The sequence below is a fragment of the Hyperolius riggenbachi genome, chromosome 5, assembly GCF_040937935.1.
Source record: "Hyperolius riggenbachi isolate aHypRig1 chromosome 5, aHypRig1.pri, whole genome shotgun sequence".
Classification (NCBI taxonomy): domain Eukaryota; kingdom Metazoa; phylum Chordata; class Amphibia; order Anura; family Hyperoliidae; genus Hyperolius; species Hyperolius riggenbachi.
Window position 1 is genome coordinate 66,435,637 of NC_090650.1, and position 23,193 is coordinate 66,458,829.

General features: G+C 42.5%; 1 protein-coding gene across 8 annotated transcripts in view; it reads right to left on the reverse strand.

The window, feature by feature from the left end:
- WDR37 (WD repeat domain 37) overlaps positions 1-23,193 on the reverse strand; it is a 248,229-nt gene that overhangs the window by 70,959 nt on the left and 154,077 nt on the right. For 6 of the 8 annotated variants that reach the window (XR_011020768.1, XM_068235815.1, XM_068235811.1 and 3 more), the window contains 4 exons: positions 18,361-18,444; positions 4,876-5,011; positions 2,251-2,322; positions 695-739 (listed from right to left, as the gene is read on the reverse strand). Coding sequence is in view for 7 of the 8 variants with exons in the window: in XM_068235815.1 (XP_068091916.1) it covers positions 695-739; positions 2,251-2,322; positions 4,876-5,011; positions 18,361-18,444 (337 nt within the window). In the remaining variant the exon portion in view is untranslated. The remainder of the gene's footprint in view (positions 1-694; positions 740-2,250; positions 2,323-4,875; positions 5,012-18,360; positions 18,445-23,193) is intronic. The other 2 variants (XM_068235817.1, XM_068235816.1) reach the window with 1 other exon arrangement.

Sequence of the window (23,193 nt, forward strand, 5' to 3'; positions counted from 1 at the left end):
TATTACTGGGGGGTGGAGGCACCCAAAAATAGGTAATGTAATGAAACAAAAAATAATAATAAGGTGGAGGGAGGTCTCTTTACCACTCCAGATGGAAGAACCCAAAGCACAGGGTAAATGTAAAAATATGAAATTATTTATTCAGCACGATTAGAAGTACAACGTGTTCCATGGGACTCAGCCCGCTTCTTCAGGTCAATACAAGTGCCTTTACAATATGGTCACAAGCATGGACACCATAAATAATAATAATAATAATAATAATAATAATAATAATAATAATAATAATAATAATAATAATAATTATATATATATATATATATATATATATATATATATATATATATATATATACACATATATATACGCATACATATACATATATATATACATATATATACATACATACATATATACATATATAGATATAGATATATATATATATATATATATATATATATACACATACACACACACACACACACACACACACACACACGCATACACATATATATATATATACATACATACATACATATACATATACATATATACTCATCCAACATTACATTCACCTTGCTTGACTTTCACCTCCTCAACCTAGATTACTGGAAGAGCCATTTTCATTTTTTTTCTCAACAGCATCACTTTAATTTACATGCACTACAGACACATAAGAAACGGATGTACTTGCCTGTTAATGCAATTTGATCTGTAGGATGAAATTTTATGGAGTTTACTGTAAAACACAAACAGTTTGCACTCGGTCATGAAAATCATTCAGAAAAATAAATCACGCACAATAATTAGCAGGATCATTTGAAAATGAAGAGAAGAGCAGAGCACAGCTGGAGCCGACATGAAAAGCGGGAAAATATTCAGTAGTAGACAATGCGTTCAGAAGTGTCCAGGCTTTAGGGACAGAGCAAACACTTGATATCAGTAATGAAAGCAAATTTACTAAAACTATGAAAAAAAAATAAAAACATTTTCAGACAGGAATCGATCATTTTGGAACATTGGGTTAAAATCTGTGGAAAGTGTATGGCTTTAATCAGTACTTCATTGAAGTGCCTCAGGGAGTGATTACATCATGAAGTGTACACGCTTCCTAACACCTGGATTTTAGGTGGAGGTGTCTTTGCCATTTCTTTCTGTAGATCCTCATACTCTGATAGGTTGGTGGACAGCTTCTTTCAGGACTCTTCGGAAAGGATTGTTGGATTCATGCCTGATCTGTGCCTGGGGCAATCAAGGACCTTTTAAGACTAACCAGACACTCCTTTGCTTTGTGCTTAAAAGGACCAGAGGTGAGAGACATATGGAGACTGTCATACGGTATTGATTTCGTTTTAACCCTCCTGGCGGTCTACTAATAACCGCCAAGGGGCAGCGCATTTTTTTAATTTATTTTCTTTTTAAATCAGCGGCATCCCCCCACCCTCTCCGATCGCCTCCGGCGATCTGCGATCAGGAAATCCCGTTCAAAGAACGGGATTTCCTGGAGGGCTTTTCCCGCCGTCATGGCGACGGTCTTGAGGACGTCATCGAGAGTCCCGATCCACCCCTCAGCGCTGCCTGGCGCTGATAGGCCAGGCTGCGCAAGGGGTCTGGAGGGGGAGGCGGGGCAGCCGCGTAGCGGCGATCGGTGTGCACATGCAGTTAGCAAAATGCTAGCTGCGTGTAGCAAAAAATTTTTATGCAAATCGGCCCAGCAGGGCCTGAGAAATCCTCCTGCGCTGCTTACCGCCAGGAAGGTTAAACAATACCCATTGCCTGGCAGTCCTGCTGATCTTTCTGGTCAGTAGTGTCTGATTCAAACACCTGAAACAAGCATGACGCTAAATCCAGTTAGACTTGGGTCAGAGACATCCGATCAGTATGCGTGTACAGGGCCTATGACCAGGGCCAGATTACCGACCAATCAATAAAGGCACCAGCTTGGGGTCCCAGTCATACTCTAGGGGCCCCACCTTATGGTAAATCCGGCCCTGAAGATAGCTGTTTTTGCCCACTGCTGATGGTCAATAAGCTTTTTTAGTAAGATTGGTAGGTGACCTCCACTAGGCCCCTAGACAACTGCCTATGGCTGCCCTGTGGATGACCTGGCTCTGCTTGTATGTGTGAACAAAAATGACGGATTGTAAATGGAAACTTGCAGGTTTGCATCAGATGCTTGAGCTGATCACAGTGAAAAACAGGATAGTGGCATATAAATGTGTGATAACATTGATTCCAGTGCATCTTTACCTGATCCAGCATGGCCAATATACTTGGTTAGGCATTTTCCTGTTTCAATACTCCAAAGTAATGCTGTGTGATCTATAACCAGAAAACAAATAGGCTTGTTTACATTGAAAATATAACAATTAAAATGTTATGCACAGAGACATATTTACAATACTTGCAGCATAGCGTTATGCAAAGTCACAAATCAAATATTTTGTTAAGTAGACTAGCTATAGTGATTGATACAGATGAAATGTGCAGTTTTCCCTGTAGGTCAAGCCCCCCTCCAGGCATATAGTGGTCCCCGGGGACCCTGCAGAGAATGTGGCTCACCTGTCCCGGCGGCGCGCTCCTCGTCTTCATCCTCACCTCTTCTCAGTGGCCTGGTGCATGTGACTCACATATCGTGCCGCTGGGTTACTGAGAAGATGTGGCCAAAGGGGATGAAGACGAGGAAGCAGCGGGTCGGCTGGATAGGCGAGGTGCCCAGCTGATGCCGCGATGCAATATGTACTCATTTTAAGGGCCCATTTTGCCATTTGAAGAGGAACTCCAGTGAAAATAATGCAATATAAAAAGTGCTTAATTTTTACAATAATTATGTATAAATGATTTAGTCAGTGTTTGCCCATTGTAAAAGCTTTTCTCTCCCTTAAAGAGAAACTCCAACCAAGAATTGAACTTCATCCCAATCAGTAGCTGATACCCCCTTTTACATGAGAAATAGAATGATTTTCACAAACAGACCATCAGGGGGCGCTGTGTGACTAATTTTGTGCTGAAACCCCTCCCACAAGAGGCTCTGAATACCGCGGTACTCTGGGCAAACTGCCACAATGTAACAATGTTCACAGACAGGAAATGGCTGTTTAAAACTGTCTGTAACAGCCAGAGCAGCTAGAAACAGCTACATGACTTGCCCACAGTAACAATGTCACCATGTAATACATGTCAGAATGTGAATCTGGGAGAGGAAAGATTTTACAATGAGAAAACACTGACTAAATCATTTATACATAATTATTGTAAAAATGAAGCACTTTTTTTTATTAAATTATTTTCACTGGAGTTCCTCTTTAATTTACATTCTGACATTTATCACATGGTGACATTTTTACTGCTGGCACGTGATGTCACTGGAAGTAGCTGCAGCTTGCTTTTTTGGCAGTTGGAAACAGCAGTAAACAGCTATTTCCCACAATGCAATGAGGTTCACAGACAGGAAACTGCCAGGACCATGGTCCTCACAGTTTCCTGTGGGAGAAGTTTCACCACAATATCAGCCATACAGAGCCCCCTGATGATCCGTTTGTGAAAAGGAATAGATTTCTCATGGGAAAGGGGGTATCAGCTGATTGGGATGAAGTTAAATTCTTGGTCCTGGTTTCTCTTTAAAGTCAACAACCCAGATGAGATGCTGCACAAATACATTGACTCTTTTGCCCATATTTTAGTTTTAACAAGGCAATGGGGATAAACAGGTAAGAGGCAATGGCTGGAATTAGGACTGAAATATATCAGCTCAGTAATACCGTACAGCAAGCAAATGTTCTGTCTGGCATTCAGCTTAAAAAAAAAAAAAAAAAAAACAGTAATCAGAGGGAAGTTAAAATAAAGCAGCCATAGTAAATGGTATTTTATGCTGCTGATGGCCTCGGATGACCTTGTCATTCTGGAAAGCAGCGGGCAGGTCACAATTACAGTAACACACGTAGTCACAAATTGGGTTTCCACCATATAACGCAACACTGAAACGAGGTTCTGCAATTTAATAATGCCTCTGGCATTATAAAGTAAACCTCATTTGCTTAACTTTTATAGTGTGCGCCATTAAGAATATTTGTTTTCATGAGTCCAGTACAGAGACTAAGACAGAAAAAATGGATTTCTAGAAAAAAGGCAAATTCAAAGAGCAACAAACACATCAATTGAAGGTACAAAAGGGCGAGGGGGTGTAAGAGGTAGATAAAACTGAATAAGACAGTCTCATAAGGAAATTAAATTTATCTAATCCTATAATAATCCTAGCATTTCTATAGCCCTGTTTTCCTATTGGATGCAAAGCGTTTAAGAGCTGCAGCCACTAAGGGCGCACTTAAGGAGCCACCCTGCAATGTTAGGAAGTCTTGCCTGAGTACTTCTTACTGAATAGGTAAGATCCCTTAACCGATGCACTATCTAGCCATTTAGCACAGGCAACGCATTTTGTGGGTCTGAGCCCACTTCCACAGGTCAATTACAGTGCCAAAATAATGAGCACATTTTTATTTTTGGCTTGTGAACCTTTTGGCACCAGGGATATGATCCTTTTGGGCAAAATCCTTGGGCCAGCTCGTGCAGATGCATGTCAGCTGTGTGACTGGCAATGCATACTGTTAAGATATGCATGGGAGGGAGGGGCGGAGGGATGACGGAGTGGCGCATGCATGATGTCATGCAGTGGGAGGGGGAGCAGCGTCTTCAAAGTAGTTCAGATCGTTCGCGAGTTGGAGGCTGCCATCCACATGCTTGATTATCGGCAGAGGCAGTCCTGATCGGCTGCGTCAGCCGACTTTAGTCAAGTGTGTGTACGAGACTTAAGTGTATTTTCTGCCTCAACCGAAAAACTTAGTTACAAGCTGTGCCAGATTGATATGAATGATGTACCAGCAGAAGCTGTGCCCAGAACCACCGGCTGCGTCCTTGTAACACTGACATCCCAGAGCCCGTCTCTATGTCCAACATACTCCTTCACCAGCTGGCAGATCGCCCGAGAGGTTGTGGTCTTGAAACTCGATACAATCTAAAAAAGAAAACAAAAACCATAAATAAATCACACTACTGCAGAATTCAAACAAATTTTTAACCAGCCCAAAACAGCAATCTGTTAATCAGAACCACATAGCCAGTAAGTAATGCAGAATACAGCCGGTTTTACCTCGGGTTAGTAAGTAAATTGGAACAATGTGTTAGTGTAGTGCAACTGAGTCATCAAACTTTTACCTTGAATATTTAGGAAGAACTCGCCAAGTACCCCATAATTAGGTAATGCAAGCAATATACACACGCAACAAATACAATGCAAGTTTGCAGATGCTGCATTGGTCCATGGAGGAGGGTCATATACAAAGGTTTCTGAAATCAGCCCTGGAATGATGCACAAAATGATGTCACATGGAATTTAGACTTGTCTGCAGATTCATATTGCCTACATTGTATGACATTTACAGGAAAGTTATGGTACAGAAATATCTTTGCATACAGAGAGTTTTCCTTCAGAACAAGGGCTAATATTGACACAGGGGAGGCTCTACATGGGGCGTATTGGTGCTCCGCCTTCTACATTGAGGGAGAAGGGCCAGTAGTATGTCTCAATCTAGTGAAAATAAAAATGTGCCTGGAAATTTGGGCACCAGGTGAAGTCACTAGTAGAATATTGGTAAACTGACCGATCTTCTACTATTGGGCGCTGGATAATGCAGATAATAGAAAATTGGTAATTTAATCAAAGATCGACTATGTTTTTACCTAACCTTCTCACAATAACCTTCCCTCTACCTACTCCTAACACTAACCTACCACTACCTAAACCTAACACTACCTTAGGGCTAGTTCACTCTGGGTGCTTTGGTAGCGTTTTGCTGATTGCCGGCGATCAGCAAAAAGCTGTTTTTTTCACTGTACAGGAAAGCGATTTAGGAGTGATTGCGTTTTGTGATTCTATAACATTGAAATGCAATCGCTACAAAACTCCAAAAATGTTGCACGCACCATCAGCAAATTGCTAATCACTGGCGATCGCTACATTGTGAACACTACCATTGACTTGCATTAGCAGCAGCATGTAGCTGATCACCAGTGATCAGCAAATCGCTGAAAAATCGCCTAGTGTGAATTATCCCTTATCTACCCCAAATACTACCCCTACTTTCTCCTAACACCAACTTACCCCCTTATCTTCTAACATTATTACCCTACCATGGCTAACACTAGCACCCAATAACTTATTGCTGTAATCTCTGACACTATTGGTCTGTCTACCACCACCATACGTTGGCTCTTCTGGCACTTCAGCACCATTATAGCCGCAATTAATATTTACTAATGGCTGCTCAAATTTCCTGCTTCCAATTTGTTACCAAGTGCAACTACACTCAAGATCATAATGACTCTGGATGGTCAATAAGATGTAAATAATACTGAATTAATGCAGCGTAATGGACCATGAAATGCAGCTTGGAATGGACCATTCTAAGCCTGCCAGGGTGGAATAGGATTGGTTAATTTTCAAGATGAAAAAGTCAGAATACAAAATCAAAATAATCCTGCATCAACTCGAAATTATTTGCATCTCACCAACCATCCCCAGGCATAATGTTCAGGAGAAAAAGGAAGGAACCAACAACCAAACGTCGTCTTCTCTTCCATCTTGAAGCCCAGGCTTTCAGGTAGACATAAGTTTATTAGTACCCAAGCTAGATTAAGAAGTATTATCCACACCACTGCGTTTCCATTCACTGGCTGCATTTAGCTGAGTCTCTAAAGTACAATACAAATGGATGCTGGTTTATTTAGCAATTAAGATTATGGTTCCCGTGTGCCCATTTCCAACTGTACAAAAATGTACTGGAAATATCCAAGCGTTTCAGATTTATATATTTGCCACAAGTATGATCACATTGTCATTTCCCCATGCATTTATTTCTACCAAACCACTAATATCATTAAAAGATACTCTGACATTTTTCTCACAGCCAGGGCAAATAAATCTGACAAACTGTAAGGGCTCGTTTCCACTGTTGCGGTGCGGAATCATCTGGATTCCACCGCGGACGAAATCGCATGTGGATGCGTTTCCGCATGCTGTTTTTCCCGCGATTTCGCATGGCTAAGAAGCAGGCGAATTTAACCATGTCACTGCCTGTGTAAATTTCCATAACATTACATGCGAATTCGCACGCGAAATCATGGGGAAAACCGCATGAAAAAGCCGCATGCGATTTCCCTATTAAAAGCATTGCGAGCGATTCGCCCGCATTCCAGCCGCACGCGAAATCTGACGGCTCTGCTGTGCAGATTTCCCCCGCACACCAAAACGCACCCGCACGACGCACAAGTGGAACCAATCCCATCCACTTGTATTGCCTATGCGAATCCGCATGCGGTCCCCGCATACGGATTCCCTATAGTGGAAACGAGCCCTCAACAAGATGGTCATGTGACCAGTGATGCAATCTCAGCTAGCGCACTGGATTTACGATAGACGGCATAGAACCAGGACTCCTCAACACCATCACTGCAGCGGTGATCAATCCCTCCAAGAAAGAAAACCAGAGACAGACCCCAACACATTGATGGGACTGCATTTCCCAGCAGGCCATGCAATATGATGGAATTCCACAGTAAGCGCTGGAGCCACACAACTAGCCTCATTCACACAAAGGGAGCCTCCCTTTGCTGAATCTTTTATATAGTTTGGCACTGTTATTACCCTGAGGAAGCAGGCTCGGACCCACGAAACGCATCGCCTGTGCTACTATTAAAAACCTTTGCTAATTTAAAGAGTTTTTCATCATTGAGGTAAGCTACCTCAAAATCATTTTCTCATTTAAACTGTTTTTAGATGCTTTTATACTACGCCTCTTATACCCTTATTGTGCAATTTATACCCCCATACCTCACCCGTTTGAGGGGTGGAGACAGAACTCATGTGGCTTCGACCACGGTGGACATCTGTCCCCTTTCTTTCACCAAGGAGAGCAACCGCAGCCAGGTCCTCAGAGAGCACCCCGAGTGAAGTCGGGTTTAGTGTCTCCACCTGCTTCCTGTGGTCGGTTGCCCCCCCTGCAACCCACCTTTGTGAGTAGTATCTTACTTTGTACCACTGCCAATTGTTTTGACAAACTACACCATTGGGCTCCCACTTTTGTCTCCTGTGCCTTTTTCCTAGAGGGTGCCCCCACACCCACATCCCACTACTCTTAAGGGTATAGTTAGTGCAGAGGCTGAAGTTACGGTTATAAGACTACTACAGTATAGGTGATCAGGAACAACATTATGTGCCTAAAGGATACTCATAATGTTCATGCTTAGGCTTAGATTAGAAATAAACATGGGAATTGTCTACTTTACAAGCTCATGTCTTTGCCAATGTACTTTTTCAAACAAAATGACCACTGCACCTTTCAGAAATACTAACAGTTTTTCACAAACAGTGGGCTGAAAACCTGTGTGTTATGCAAGAGATTGTTGGTCAAAGAATACCATAGCGCTATTTTTCAAAAAGGACGTCTAATGTGTGTGGGGAGTTGTGCAGATGCATAGCGCACCTCCCGTGCCGCAGCGTCACCCTCCATTCTCAGGTAATTGTCCAAGTTCTTTACTTCCTGGTCGGTGAACTCCACCCGGATATACTAAGCTCCCCATGCGCAGTATTGTCAGCTTAGGGGCCTTGCCAAGTTGAAATAACTGCGGATGGCACCGATCGCCCCAACTAGGAAGTAAAGAACTTGGATCATTACCGGAGAATGGAGGGAGACGCCAATCACGGGAGGTGTGGTAAGCATCTGCACAACTTCCTACACACACATTAGATTTCCTTTTTGAAAAATAGTTAGCACTAAGGTATCCTTTAAGCCACATATAGAAAGCAGGGTTTTGCCAGCTGGAACAACCTTTTGTGATTGTTTTGGCCAAAACTTGACAGTCTACCAGCACCCTTGTAACAGTTCATGCAAGCTTGGCTTGCCAAAGCAGCATTTGCTACCCCATGGAAATGAAGGAAACGCAGCAGGACTCCCTCAGAGTCTAAGAAATCAAAATTTCAGCAAAACAACGGCTTTAACAAATTTGGTATGTGCAAAACATCAACAAGCTGACAGTTGGAAAAAAAAATCACTTTTGACCATTTCAGCATCAAAAGTTTCATGTGGTTACATACTGACAGTGTGGCTGGACTTGTTACTGATAAACTGTATTGGGAATAGAATTATCCCTAGTTCATCCACATCAACAAATGTCTCAGCTGATAATCAATTGTGTGTACAGCAGGCCCGAGCAAGCTGCCCGGCGGATCAACTTGCCCGACAGATGGCGAACTTCTTTGAAGACACCGCCCCCCTCGCCTGCCGCATCACGCACGCTCAGCTCCACCCCCCTTGCATAGCAACAGTATGTGTCATCAGCTACACAGCTGACATGCATCTGTACAGGCCGGCCCAGTGATGTCACCCAAGGGGATCGGGTGCTGATCCAACGGGTGAAAGGTGTGTACGCACCTTTACAGACTTCAAAAAAAATAAAACAAAAGGTTTGTTTACATAATCAAAAGCCTGATCAGGATCCCATTTTAAAGAAAACCTGTAGTAAAAAAATCCCTCTGGGACATAATTACCTCAGGAAGGGGAAGCCTCTGGATCCTAACAAGGCTTCCTCCGTCCGTCCGTTTAGCCTGCCGAGACCCCTGAAGTGCGTCTAAGTAAATATTTACCTCTCCGCAATCCTGCGCAGGCGTACTTGCAGCTTTTCATTAGGGTAAGGCGGAAATAGCCATCCTTTCACACTAGCGCAGTAGAGCGGACACAATCAGTCTCGGCTATTTTTGCCTACCCAAACGAAGAGCCATTACTGCGCCTGTGCTGGATCCCAGAGAGGTAAATATATCCAGCCTTGTCAGGCTTGTCAAGAGAGGATTGGTGGAGGATTCGGGGGAGGCAACGCTGGATTCCCTGCAGCTACAGGGGAGGGGGAAGCGTCATTGGGACACTGAGGCTTCCCCCTCCCGAAGCAAGCACCCCCCAGAGGACGTTATTTTTTTATACAGCCTCTTTAAAAAGGAAAAAAAAAAAAAAAAAGGGCTTCATTTTTACAATAGTTATGTATAAATGGATTTAGTCATGGTCCTGACATCACACTGTGGGAGGGGTTTCTCCACATTATCAACCATAGAGGGCCCCCTGATGATCAGTTTGTGAAAAGGAAAAGATTTCTTATGAGAAAGGGAGTATCAGCTACTGATTGGGATGAAGTGCAATTCTTGGTTACGGTTTCTCTTTAACTCTCTGTATTGAGGGAAAGTGGATTTATAAAAATTGTATAGTCTTAAAAACTAAACTGGGCTCACTATGTTCACTTTAAATCTCTGAGCTTCTTTATGAGCTAGATGAGAAAGTTACCCCTTGTTATTGAGTGCAGTTCTTACAGCAGATGAAAGTATTGTCTTTCTCGCTGTGACACTTCCCTATACATTAAAATTCTTGTTAGCACTTTCCCCGCATCGCACTGCATACGTGTGAAATATTTGGCAAGGCACCAGCTACAGATGTAAAGCTGAGTTTAGCAGCGTTGTACCTACTGCTGTCATTTCACAAGTTCCGTGCAGCTAATCTAATATCACATATGCAAAATCCTTTTAAGAGGTGATCTCATACATTAAAGGACAACTCACACGATGTAAAGAAAGTGGCCCGGTATAGAGAACTAATGTAGCAGAAAAATGCAATGCTGGATTTATATTTTTCTGCCCCTAGGCCAAGTATGTTGGAGCTCCTCTTCCATGTGCAGCAGCGCCCCTCTCATTCCACATGTAGCACCCTCTGCTATGTGTATCATCCATGTACTGCAGCCTTTTTTCATGCACAGCTCCCTTGGGCATCAGCTTGCCTTTTCTCATGTGTTGCTCTCCATTTGCTTTCTTTCATAAGTAGAAACCCCTATTTCCCATCCAGGTGTCCCCCTTGGGCTGCAGCCGTTAAAGGCCCGGGCCTCTGTGGCCTTTCTAGAAATCCAGCCCTGAATAATTGTTCACCCTCTGTTAAGGCTCATACACACATCAGACCATAGTCTTTTGAAAATGAAAGATCACAGACCAATTTTACCCCCTTCCATGTAGTATGAGAGTCATACCTGCACAGTCCTATTCTATGGAGCTGAACTCCCCATCAGACAGAAATCTTTTGCAAGATGCTGCACACACAGATGCTGTACAGACACAAAAGACCAGTATCTGCAAAAGATCTGTTCCTGCAAAAGATCCATCCCTGCAAATTGCATTCATAGTCTATGATATCTGCAGATCCTCATACACACCTAGTTTAACAGACATTCATCTGCAGATCAGATCCACCAGGATGGATTTTCAGATCTGCAGATGAATGTCTGTTAAACAAGGTGTGTATGATGATCTATCTCAGTTCTGCTGAGTAGATTTTTAGTCCGGAGGTTCACTTTAAGCAAGAGCTGGTTAAAAGGTATAGGCGAGTAGGTCTTTCTCAGCAGGCTAGACATTTGAAAGGGGGGTGTGGCCTAAAATGTCATGCCTGCCTTTGGCTATGTACTCTAAATAAAAAAAATGAAATTTAACCTATTCAGGTTGAGCTATGGCATCTCTGCATTTTGATTTTTTTCTAGGAGGTTGGAGTCCCCCTTTAATCTAAGGCTTGCAAAGTTTCATTCTGTATACATGCGTGGCAACAGCAGATAGGGGCACTGTCACTGAACACAGCAGAGCAGCAATATACTGATCATATACAAAGCAGGGAACTTAAGTGACCTTGGCTGGGCCAGCAATCTCTAAATATAAAGGACAGGTTGTCATGGCCATGACATTTGGAGGAAACAGATGTCTGTCTCCGGAGGCGGTACATGACTGCGGAATGTCTTCTCAATAAAAATGCTCTGGGCAACAGAAATCTATTTTTAACAAGGCAACCATGCCCTCCAATCTCACAAAAAAAAAATCTCTAATGGAAAGGAAAATGCTAAATTCATTATATTGCCCTCTGTAATGTCAGGTGTTTTCCCTGCGTACATGTAAAAAAGGCCCCTGGAAAAAAGGGTGTGGGGATTGGCGTTAATAAAAGATCAGTAAAATTACCAATATTCTACTGCTTATTCCAATAGTACAATATCGGTGAGGTTTACCTACTACTATGTCTTAACCTAACCCTACTCTCACACAGAACCATTCCTCAACTGAAACCTAACCCTAAGACCTTCCTCTACCCATGCCCAACCCTTAAACCCCCCCCCCCCCCCCCCCAGGTGGTGCTCAACATTAAACCCCCTCTCCCCCCAAAAAAGCTTAACCCCCCCAATCTTAACTTACCCCCCCCCCCCCCCCCCCGCCACAAAGCAGCAATATGCAGCAAAGAATGTAAATTAGGGCGTCCAGGAGCACCACAAAGCCTTGATTTGTGGCAGAGAGGGTAAGTGTTTCCCGTTTTTCTGCTGAATGCAGCTGCTGACTTTGAGAAAAAGTCGCCGTGTGTAATACAACATAACTATGGAAAGATGGATATCATTTTAAAGCTCTGTTTCGCCTCTTTCTGACGACACCTAAATTGTCGCCCTACGCCTTTTAGTTTTCTCTATTTTCGCGATCAAAATCGCGGCAGCGGCAATTTCAATTGCGAAAATAGCAAAAACTAACGGGCCAGTTTCCACTATTATTATTATTATTTATTTATTTATAAAGCGCCAACATATTCCGTGGCGCTGTACAATGTAAGAAAACAAACAAGGGATACATAGTTACATAGTTATTTTGGTTGAAAAAAGACATACGTCCATAGAGTTCAACCAGTATAAAGTACAACACCAGCCTGCTCCCTCACATATCCCTGTTGATCCAGAGGAAGGAGAAAAAACGCTTACAAGGCATGGTCCGATTAGCCCCTAAAGGGAAAAATTCCTTCCCGACTCCAGATAGCAATCAGATAAAATCCCTGGATCAACATCATTAGGCATTACCTAGTAATTGTAGCCATGGATGTCTTTCAACGCAAGGAAAGCATCTAAGCCCCCTTTAATTGCAGGTATAGAGTTTGCCATAACGACTTCCTGTGGCAATGCATTCCACATCTTAATCACTCTAACTGTAAAGAACCCTTTCCTAAATAAATGGCTAAAACGTTTTTTCTCCATGCGCAGATCATGTCCTCTAGTCCTTTGAGAAGGCCTAGGGACAAAAAGCTCATCCGCCAAGCTATTATATTGCCCTCTGATGTATTTATACATGTTAATTAGATCCCCTCTAAGGCGTCTTTTCTCTAGACTAAATAAACCCAGTTTATCTAACCTTTCTTGGTAAGCGAGACCTTCCATCCCACGTATCAATTTTGTTGCTCGTCTCTGCACCTGCTCTAAAACTGCAATATCTTTTTTGTAATGTGGTGCCCAGAATTGAATTCCATATTCCAGATGTGGCCTTACTAGAGAGTTAAACAGGGGCAATATTATGCTAGCATCTCGAGTTTTTATTTCCCTTTTAATGCATCCCAAAATGTTAGCTTTAGCTGCAGCTGCTTGGCATTGAGTACGATTATTTAACTTGTTGTCAATGAGTACTCCTAAGTCCTTCTCCAAGTTTGATGTCCCCAACTGTATCCCATTTATTTTGTATGGTGCTAGACCATTAGTACGTCCAAAATGCATGACTTTACATTTGTCAACATTGAATTTCATCTGCCATGTATGTGCCCATATAGCCATCCTATCCAGATCCTGTTGCAATATGACACTATCTTCCTGAGAGTTGATGATTCTGCACAATTTTGTATCATCTGCAAAAATAGCAACATTGCTCACTACTGCATCTACTAGGTCATTAATAAATACATTGAAGAGCACTGGTACATAATGATACAGACAATGATATACATCAAATATAAACACTGATACAAGATAAAGCACTGCTGATTACAATTTGATTTAACATGATGACTAAAATGTATAAATGTCTAACAGTGTGCAAGCAATTAAATTAATAACAGTCCATGACACAAAAGGGTGAGAGCCCTGCCCTTGCGAGCTTACAATCTAAAGGAATGGGGTGGAAACAAGAGGTGGGGAAGTATACAGTATATGTACAGGCAGTGTGTAATTAGGTTATTTAGTGGGTGCATGGCCTAAGCTAGAGAATATGCTTGTCGGAAAAGGTGGGTTTTGAGGGAGCGTTTAAAGATTTCAAAGGTGGGAGAGTGGCGGATGTGTTGTGGAAGGGCATTCCAGAGGAGGGGTGAGGCACGTGAGAAGTCTTGTACACGTGAATGTGAGGAGGTAATTGTAGAAGAGGATAGAAGAAGCTCATGTGCAGATCTGAGATTGCGGTTGGGTTGGTATCTGGAGACTAGTGAGGAGATGTACAGGGGAGAGAGATTGTGGAGAGCTTTGTAGGTAAGGGTTAAGAGTTTGAACTGAATCCTTTCAATAATTGGTAGCCAGTGAAGAGCTTGACAGAGAGGGTCAGCAGAGGAAGAGCGAGAGGAGAGATGAATGAGTCGAGCAGCAGAGTTCAGTACAGAATTGAGCGGTGTTAGTCGGTTAGTTGGAAGTCCACCAAGCAATAGATTGCAATAGTCCAATCGAGATATAATAAGAGCATGTACTAACATTTTGGTTGTGTCATGGGAGAGAAAAGGTTGGATACGTGCTATGTTTTTCAGTTGGAAATGGCAGGAGCTGGTTAGGGAGTTAATGTGAGGAGTAAATGAGAGAGAAGAATCAAATATTACCCCCAAGCACCATGCTTTGGGAACTGATGTTATAGATGTGTTGTTAACATTTATTGTAATATCAGGCAAAGGGGTGGACAGGGATGGTGGAAAGACTATTAGTTCAGTTTTATTCATATTAAGTTGTAAGAAGCGAGAGGACATGAAAGAGGAAATAGCGGACAGGCAGTCGGGAACCAGTGTGAGGAGGGAGTTAAGGTCTGGGGCCGAGAGGTACAGTTGTGTATCGTCTGCATATAGGTGGTATTGGAAACCAAATGAGCTGATTAAGTTACCAAGACCGTGCATGTAGATGGAGAAGAGGAGGGTACCGAGGACAGAGCCTTGAGGTACCCCTACAGACAGAGGATGTGAAGAGGAGGCCTGATCTGAATAAGAAACAGTGAAAGACCTTCCAGAGAGGTAGGAAGATATCCAGGAGAGAGAGAGAGGTCCTTTATTCCTATAGATGAAAGGATCTGTAGGAGTAGAGTGTGGTCGACAGTGTCAAATGCTGATGACAGATCTAGAAGGATGAGTATGGAATAATAGCCTTTGAATTTAGCTGTGAGGAGATCATTAGCTACTTTGGTGAGGGCTGTTTCTGTGGAGTGGTTTGGCCGGAAGCCAGATTGGAACTGATCAAGCAAGGTATTTGCAGATAAATACTGACTTAGTTCAGCATGAATGTGGCGTTCAAGTAATTTAGATGCAAATGGAAGAAGTGACACTGGGCAGTAGTTAGCAAGTTCAGTGGGGTCTAGAGATGTTTTTTTAAGTAGTGGTGTTACAACAGCCCTCTTGAGCGAGGATCGAAAAATTCCGGTGCAGAGGGATAGGTTTAACAGCGATGTTAGGGCAGGGATAAGGGATGTGGATAGCTGTGGAATGAGATGTGATGGGATAGGATCCGAAGAACAGGTGGTTAGATGGGATTTGGAGATAAGGGAAGAGAGCGAATGTTCGGAGAGTGGAGAGAAACTGGAAAGAGAGCAGTCAACAAGAGGAGTGGAGATGGAGTTTGATGTCTGCGTGGAAAACACACTACGGATTTTTGCAATTTTATCTGTAAAGTATGTTGCAAATTCTTCAGCTGATAAGCATGAAGAAGGAGGAGGAGGGGGTGGTCGGAGAAGGGAGTTGAAAGTACTGAACAGGCGCTTTGGATTGTGCAAGTGGGAGGATATAAGGGAGGAGAAGTATGATTGTTTTGCAGAAGAGAGAGCGGTTTTAAACTTGTTCAACTCTTTTTTGTAAGTAATGAAATCCTCATTAGTATTAGTTTTTCTCCAACGGCGTTCAGCTACCCTAGAGCACCCCTTTAACTGTTTAGTAGCTTTGGCCAGCCAGGGTTGGCGACTGGCACGGTGTGGGCGGACATTGGTGAGGGGTGCGATTTCATCCATGACTTGCGTGATTGAGCAGTGATAGTGTGCAGCTGCTGAGTCAGGGTCAGTGAATGGTTGTGTGAGGAGAGGTGCCAAGGCATCAGAGACAGATTGCATGTCTATGTTGCGGTAGTTCCTGCGTGTATATGAGCGTGCTTGAGGCAGGGTGGTAGGAGGAGAGGAGGAGAGAGAGAAGTTTAGTAAGTTATGATCAGAGAGCAGGAGAGGAGTATTAGTGAAATCAGTGATAGAACAGAGACGAGTAAATATGAGGTCAAGTGTATGACCATTAGAGTGAGTTGGAGCAGTGGACCACTGAGTCAGGCCATAGGAGGAAGTAAGTGACAGAAGTTTAGTGGCGGCAGAATTGTTGGCGTCAACATAAATGTTAAAGTCGCCCATAATGATGGTAGGGATATCGGAGGACAGGAACTGGAGGAGCCATGCAGAGAAGTGATCTAGGAAGAAGGAAGCAGGGCCAGGAGGGCGATAGATTATTGCGATCTGGAGGTTAGAGGGAGAGTATAAACGGACTGCATGGACTTCAAAGGAAGGTAGAGAAAGAGAAGGAATGGGGGTTAGTGGCTTGAAGGAGCATCTATCAGAGAAAAGAATGCCCACACCACCGCCATATTTACTCCCACTTCTAGGCGTGTGACTAAAGTGGAATCCGCCATAAGATAGGGCGGCAGGTGAGACCGTGTCAGAAGGCGTCAGCCATGTTTCTGTGACCCCAAAGAAGGTGAAGGCGTTGGAATTGAAAAGGTCATGGATGAAAGGAAGTTTGTTGCAGACTGAGCGGGCATTCCAGAGAGCAGCAGAGATAGGTGGGGGAGGAGGGGGGAGAAGAGGAATATTAATAAGGTTGTGGCAGCTTCGGTGTGCATGTGGTTGGCTGTTAGCAGTGCGATTAGTGTGCAAGAGTGAGGAGCGAGCCGGCAGATAGGGTCCGGGGTTTGGTGAAATGTCACCTGCAGCAAGGAGTAGTAGGAGGCAGAGAGAGCGGAGGATAGGGTGGGATTTAGATTTATGGGTAGTTGGAGTACGAAATGTATAGCGCGGTTGTATGAATAAGAAAGTTTCGTGAGAAGCAACCTGTGGAGAGGATAAAAGAGAGGGAGAAATGTAGATCGTGTTGCTGACAGCAGGAGGATGCAGTGAGTGTACAGATTTGAGAATAGCAGGGGAAAGCAGGCTAATCATGAAGAGCAGAGACAACATTATTTCACTAACCGTGAATCAGATTGCTAAAGTCTTGTGTCTGCTCCTTCTGGTCTCTTCTGGCTTAATTCTGGTCTAATTCGGTCGTTCTCTTTGTACTTAGAAACCACTAGCGTGAATCCGCATGCGGATTCGCATAGGCAATACAAGTGGATGGGACTGTTTCCACTTGTCAGTTTTCATTTGCGTTTTTCTGTGCAGGATTTTTCTGCACGGTAGACCCTGCAGAATTCGCCTGCGTGTGGAATGCAGGCGAATCGCAGGCAATGTATTTAATAGGGAAATCGCATGCGTTTTTGCATGCGTTTTTTCCCGCGATTTCGCATTGAAAGTAATGTAAATTGACACAGGCAGTGACATGGTTAAAATCGCATATACCCTGCCTATGCGAAATCGCGGCAAAAACGCATACGGAATCGCATCCGCATGCGATTTTGTCAGCGGTTATATGCGGCGATTCCGCACCGCAATAGTGGAAACGGGCCCGTAGGGCGGCGGTTTATATATCATTGGAAAGAGAAGAAAGAGAGCTTTAAAATGATATGCATCTTTCCATAGTTTCTGCACTGCTCGGAGTCCCTTTAAGGAGGTTCCCCAACTTGCACTGAAACTGACAATGTTTTAATCAGAAATACGGTCATGAGTGTAATCTTCTGGATGGGACAGCAGTGTACTGTTCTTTTACTGCTCACAATGATGGGCACTTGAAGCTCTTGAATGCCACCAAGAAGAGCAAGGAGGGCCACATTCAGCCCGCGGGCCTCGAGTTGGAAACCTGTGCTTTAGCTGAATCTCTAAACTGTGTACACACAAATGGATAGAACATGCAGCTCTCTTTTACTGTGTGCCGGAAGAGACAGTTCACAAGTATGTTTATAGCTCTACAAGAAGCAATCCCAGGCATCCAGGATTCTGAATGACATCAGCATGTATTAATAGCCATCAAGCAGGGAGGTAGCAGCACATTTAGAGGGCAATACCAAAACTTGCGGGCTCCTGTAGTGTACAATCAGGGTCACAGCCACGCATGCACACGGGCACACAGAAGTTACCCAGGAGTCTCCACCCCATATTTCCCAGCTCCGCCCTCTGGAGATGCGAGATCGCCGAGCCTTGCCTGAGAAATAATGTGATCGCTACAGCAAGATCAAGAGAAGAAGAGGTTTAGCATTTCTGTATTGAAAAGTCTAAGTAAAGACTGCTACATCCTAAGTGTCAGGTATATCCTAATCAATCAAAACGTGCCTTTACACCACAAGAGCAGAACTACACAAATCAGCACATGAGCAGAACAAGCCCGTTTAGAAAGAGCTTTCACTGATTAGCTATTGTTAGAAGTAGAATTACAAAAGGGATTCTGTATGCTGGATCTTTATACATCTACGCTCATAAATGTGTACTAGGAGTTGATTCTGCAATCTTCCATAATGCAAATGATTATAATTTTCATAAAAAAAGTAAATGTACAATTTGTTTGTTCCACACTCCTGTAACCCCTTAATATGAGACAATAGTACGCTATACTGCTTCTGGAGAGGCTGTAACCCTAAAGATTTCGTGGGAAGCTATAATTACCCTGCAAATGCCAAGTTTGACCACCAGATGTCACTACAAGTGGATTTTTTTTTCTTTTTTCAAACCCCTTCAGCATAGGACATAAATTACAAGCAAATAGTCACAGTACTTTAAAAAAAATGTTCCAGTACCATTATATGACATTATGTGTAAGAAAATACAGGCAAGTTGATCTACAAGTTGATATAGTATATATAAATACTTAATAATAATAATAATAATCAATATTTAACTATAAGAACGGATTTAAAAACCAAACACATGGTTTACTGCACACATTTGATGAAGTAACACACTGGATCCTTTTCAGTGTGAATTGAGCCTTAGGGAAAGGAAAAACTAAAGGCTGCCATACATCAAGCGATTATGGTGGCCAACTGATCAAGAGAAAGACCTCTCTAATTGGTGAGCGATCTGTTGACTGCCATAAACCGCAGGCCGATTCCCAATCGATGTTAAAGCAGATCCGAGATGGAAAACTATAACAAGTAACTCGTCTATAAATTTTATCTAAAGTTTAGATAGTTTACACAGCAAATCTAGCTGCAAACAGCTTTAATAGAATATGATCATTTATTCCTGTTATACAATGACAGCAGCCGTGTTTGTAAACATTACACAGAGGCAGGATTATCTGCATCTTGAGCAAAAAAAAACCTAATCCCGCCTCCTCCCCTCTGGCTCTGAAATCTCTGGCTAGTAACACCTCCCCCTCCTCCTGCCGGGACTGAGCTCCCATGAGCCCTTGCTACTGCCAATGCTCTCTGAAAACCTGTGGGCGTGGCCTTTTTAGTTTATAGGGAATTAGAGTATTAAAACAAAAAGATATTTGGCTTGAGGAGTGCCCTATAAACAATAGGAAAGGAACACAATTATGCAATGTGTAAAAGTTCACCTCGGATCCACTTTAAGGTGACCAGTAAGGATTCAATCTTTTTCATCCAATTTTACCAAATCTATATATAGTGTAAGGGTAAAGGTAGCCATACATCTAGCGATTCTGATTAAATTGACAAAGCAATCAACTTTATTAAGGAATCGACTTCAGTGTGGTTGATCGAAAGTCGATCAACTAGTGGCCCACACACTACAAGGGATATCCTATGCGATTCACCTTCACTAATCGATCTGACCGATGTTCTGTCTCCATGCTCTGAATGCAAAAATTGATTCAGAGTCAATTGAATGACATGTAAACTAGCCGATTCCGGGGCAATCAACCGATATCTTGCATCCCGCTCAATTACGAAGCTGGTCGATCGACATATCAGCCACTTTTCATCGATTGGGGATTCTGGAACACACTAGATTCCCTCTCAATTCTATAAAATAATTGAATCGAATGGTTGATCGCACAGCCGAATCGCTAGATGTATGGGCACCTTAAGTTGGGTGAATATATTGAAGGGATAATGCAGGCAGTTCTCTTATATTACATAGAAATGGTAAGATTGGATGAAAGAGATTGGATGATTAGTGGTCACCATTTGCATTAAATCTTTCGGGAATCGGCCTAGTGACCCCGCCTCGTCACCCTCTGGCCGCATCCACCCAAATGTAGATGTACAGCTGTTAAAATGTGCTAGTCCTAAAAAGATTATAAGCAATGAAAATCATGAGTAATCTTTGAATTCTGTCTCTAGCCATCATCAAAATAATTAAAGATGAAAAGTAAAAATAATGTCATAAAAAGTGCTTCGTTTTTACAATAATTATGTATACATTTAGTCAGTGTTGTAGCCTTTGTAAAATCTTTCCTCTCCCTGATTTACATTCAGACATTCACCACATGGTGACATTTTTACGGCTGGCAAGTGATGTCAGTGGAAGGAGAAGCTGCATGCTTTTTGGCAGTTGGACCCAACTGTAAATAGCCATTTCCCACAATGCAAAGAGGTTCACAGACAGGAAACTGTCAGGACCATGGTCCTGACATAACACTGTGGGAGGGGTTTCACCACAATATCAGCCATACAGAGCCCCCTGATTATCCTTTTGTAAAAAGCAAAAAAAAGATTTATCATGGGAAAGGGATATCAGCTACTGATTGGGATAAAGTTACATTCTTGGTTAAGGTTTTTCTTTAAGCTGTGTACACACAGTAGATGAAACTCGACCTAGACAGGCGATAACGACCCCCTCTACCGAGAACCTGGCATGTGTACAGCTGCCCCCAATGCCTCAACCAGTGACCAGCCCAGTAAATCAATTCAGCTGGGCATCATTCTCCCCATTCACCCATCCTGCTGTAACACGCTCCTCAGATGCTGCTGCCTCACCCTTCTTTACAGCCTCAGACCTGAAATGTCACCTGAGGGATCGAGTCTCGATCTCTGCCAGGCAACATGCCTCGCATGTGTGTATGAGGCTTTAATAGGAGAGAACACAAGATACAGACTGACAGAGCAAAAGATAACAAAAACTGAACTAATGGTTTGGGTCCTGGTTGGGATAAATGGCTTCATTTGTAAACACAGCAGGAGTTGTAAATACATCTTGAGAAAGCGCAGTAAAAAACAGCATTACACCAAAACACAATGGCTATCATTCATAAAGCATTCCCGCATGCAGTAATGCTGAGAACAGCTGACTTTATCGACCACTTGGCAAAATGTTAATTCATAAAAACTGTTACCGCATGAAAAGCTCAAATTACCGAGCAGTGCGGGAAATTACCGCCTTATGCGGAGATTATCTCAACACGTCACTAAATTTCAATTCATAAAGATTAGAGCAAGCGGTATTGAGACGGAGAATACCGCTCCCTTGGAAGAGCCGATAAGCATGCGGATAACAGCTACGTTAATGGAGACAGACCTCCCAGGCAGCAGCAGTGAAAAACAGAACAAAAAAGGCTTTCCATGATACCCAGGCTGTGTTTTTTAACCTTTTGGGTACCCGTTTTCAAATGTTTTTTACATCAGAAAGCCTGCATGTGTAACATTTTTTGAAGTTCTTCTAAGCAGTGGCAATTAAATAGATACCGAACTGCCACCGCAACTGTAAACATTTTTATGAATTAGCACACAGAAGTCTAAAATACCGAATGCAGTATTTTCCCGCCCAGATTTTGTTTACCGAACACACTTTTATGAATGAAAGCCTTAGTGATCTCTCAGAGCAAACCAGAGGGAAAAGAAGAGTTTTTATTTATCAACTAGCTGAGGACCAGGCATTGCTCAGGTATATATTTGGTTGTTGTTGAGACCGAACACTTTTTCTAACCTTGACACACAATCAGTCAAGTTTGTAAGCTTTGGGGTCCTTGGCATCAATAGTGCGAGAATTAAAGCAGTTTACATTTTCCCATTGAATCAAACAACTCTGATTGGCTGTTTGTGGCTCCACCCCCTTTTCTGAATTTGAACCCCAGTCACCCAATGACCGACTGTAGCAGGTTTGAGGCCTCTGCCATTAACAGTGTAGGACTAAAAACAATTTACCGTAATTTAGGAAGGGGTTTGAGACCTCTAGAACAAGTCTTCCCAGGTAGTAAGGGATCTGTACACCAAGTTTTGTTGAAATCGTTCAAGGCGTTTTCAAGTGATGGCGGCACATACACACTTGTGATTTTATCTTCCGTATATAGTTTGTAATACCCAAAATAACTTGGTAATTGAATGTACTGTGGAATACTCCACTAACCAGTAAGTTTACTGAAACATTTCATAGCGATGTCACAAGTCTCTAAAGGCCACTCTCTGAAAAACGTTTTTTTAGCTAACAAGATAACGGTCTACATCGATATAGTGAAACAGGTACACACATTTAAAAAAAATCAGACAAGAATATTAAGGTAATCTCATAAAAGCTGCCACTCCTGGACTAATCAATGCATCTTTCATCTTCATTCCCATCATCACCCTTAAAGTGTACCTGAGGTGATATGTGACATGATGAGATAAACATTTGTATTTACAATACAAAACATATTAATAACCGGGCTGTTTTACTCGTTTTATTTTTCTGTCTGAAAGTTAATTTCTAGGCATGGAAGTGACTGGTTCTGTCTTGTCAGGAGATTGTCAGGAATATAGTAAACATCACTGATAAGCAAATTACAGCCATAAAGTTTTCCTGGCAGAATACAACTTCTGAGGACAGGCAGAGATAGAAAAAGGTCAATAGTTTATGTATTTTCATTTAGGGACCCTAAATAGGCTGCCACTGAGCAGAGACAACAAAACATTCATTTAGCTTTGTAAATGTTTAAATATAAAATAAAACAATGGGATATCTTAAAAAAAAAGTAATTTTAGTAGGAGGATAAACTCTGGTTCTGGATTTCAGAATACAGTAGGTGACAGATC